The sequence below is a fragment of the Homarus americanus genome, unplaced genomic scaffold (genome assembly GCF_018991925.1).
Source record: "Homarus americanus isolate GMGI-L3 unplaced genomic scaffold, GMGI_Hamer_2.0 scaffold52512, whole genome shotgun sequence".
NCBI classification, from domain to species: domain Eukaryota; kingdom Metazoa; phylum Arthropoda; class Malacostraca; order Decapoda; family Nephropidae; genus Homarus; species Homarus americanus.
The window spans coordinates 5,761,529-5,763,482 of NW_024735442.1; the positions used below are offsets into that span (position 1 = coordinate 5,761,529).

At 44.7% G+C, this 1,954-nt stretch overlaps 1 protein-coding gene across 1 annotated transcript in view; it reads right to left on the minus strand.

Annotated features, from left to right (window-relative positions):
* The window catches only part of LOC121870896, a 101,261-nt gene extending 99,677 nt beyond the window's left edge, over positions 1 to 1,584 (minus strand). Inside the window, exon 1 of the mRNA XM_042372868.1 lies at positions 726 to 1,584. Within this exon, the coding sequence (XP_042228802.1) occupies positions 726 to 892 (167 nt within the window). The 5' untranslated portion in view covers positions 893 to 1,584. The remainder of the gene's footprint in view (positions 1 to 725) is intronic.
* Between the last annotated feature and the right edge of the window lie 370 nt (positions 1,585 to 1,954).

The following is a 1,954-nucleotide window of genomic DNA, read 5'->3' on the forward strand; positions in this document are numbered from 1 at the left end:
TGCAATGCATTTGTCCTCTCATAGCCCACACCTGTAGACTATATTTGCCCTCATCACACACGCACATGTAACCTATATTTGCCCTTACTCATCCATAACCTACAACTGTCTCCCTCACGCACCTGTAATCTTTATTTGTCCTATTCACACATCTGTAACCTATACAAAATTGTCCTCACTCCCTTATAGACTACATTTGTCCTCACACACCTGTAGAATACATATCTCCTCACACACCTGTAGATAACACTTGTCCTCACACACCTATAGATAACACTTATCCTCACACCTATGGAGTACACTTGTCCTCCCACACATGTCGAGTACACTTCTCTTCCACACAGCAGCAGAAACACTTGTCTTCACACACTTATAGTGTACACTTGTCCTAATATCTATAGAGTTCACTTGTCCTCACACACCTGTAGAGTAGACTTGTCATCCTACACCTGTAGAGTACACATGTCCTCACACACCTGAAGATTTCACTTTTCCGCTGAACTCTCCTCCTTCACCTCAAACTGTTGTTCACACTCCCTGGTGAACGATGTTTTAATAATCCTGGCAGTTGTACGACCTAGAGACACACTTAATGAATGGTGTTTAATAAGCGAGGCACCATAAGCACCTGAAACCTGGCCCTTCATTAACCTGGCAGGTGATGCAGTGAGAACAGCATCAGTCTAGGAGCACAACGACCTCGCGACAACCAACACAATTCGTACCTGTCACCGGAGTCGCAGAAGGAGGTGGCCGTCTTAAGGCTGCTAGGGTGGACGGCGTCTTTCTTGGCTCTAAGTGGGTTGGGCGCCAGGTTCCAAAGGTTGTGAGGGGCGGCAGCGCGGAGTATCCCGGCTTTATCACAGTTGAAGAGCGAACAGCACCACCACATGTCACACCGCAGGGGGAAGAGGGGGCATCCCGAGCCACGCTGGAGGCGCAGAAGGAGGACGGAAAGCGGAGTTGCTGTATACACTCTTGGTGCACGAATCTCACGGAAATAACGAAGGCCTCAGACGCAAGTTGTTAAACATGGTGCTACGATCCCTTAGAGTTTTGGTCATCTGGCTCTAACTAACTCGCAGTTTACCTACTGCAAGTGACTAACTTACAAAACGCTTCAACTTTTGGCACAAGGAAGATATTAATGCATGTTGTCACTGGGTCAGTGTTGAGCACTAAGTCATGTAAGGGACGGTGTGACGTGTTGTACGTGAGGCTCGTTTTGTAAGTAGTGGGTGGTTGTCACACCATCACATCAATACACGTTTTTCTCGCGTGCTGAAATATCTCCATTGACAATTAAGTATTCTCGCAGCCTTCTGAAACTGAGGCGTGACGTTGTGGACATGTCACTGTGGAGCCAAACGCTATCACTTTGGTGACGTAGCTATCCCGCACTCAACTTTAATCTGGCTCTCAGCGCCCACAAATACTCGCTAGCTCTTTACTTATAAACAGCACTGATAATGTAAAAACTAAATACGTCTTCTTAATAGAATACCACACTATATATCCGCTCGTTTAAGGTTAGGAACGTACTAAAACGATAAATTTTGAGCAGTACTCCTCCGTCTCGTTAGCTTGGTTTGTTACTACTGTGTCTGCAGATCAGGAGCGCGCGGCTGGCCCCACTATGAGGTGCCGCATATCGCTATGACGTTCATTGGCGTCAAATACTCATGTACGTAAACTTGGTAATATTTCCAGTCTGTCTATTTATTAATTGAAAATAAACCTTCGGTAAATGATTTAAACTAACTTTGATAATTAAAAATTACACGAATGTACTTTAAATGACATAAAAATATAATTTTCTTGGTTTATATAGTGACAACCTTCTTGGAGCTGCGGCATGAATGGAGGACCCGCGGAATTGCGCCTGGCAGATGTACAACAATTCCAAAACAAAATTCTCTCAATTAAAAGTCAGCAAAAAATGACCAACATCTAA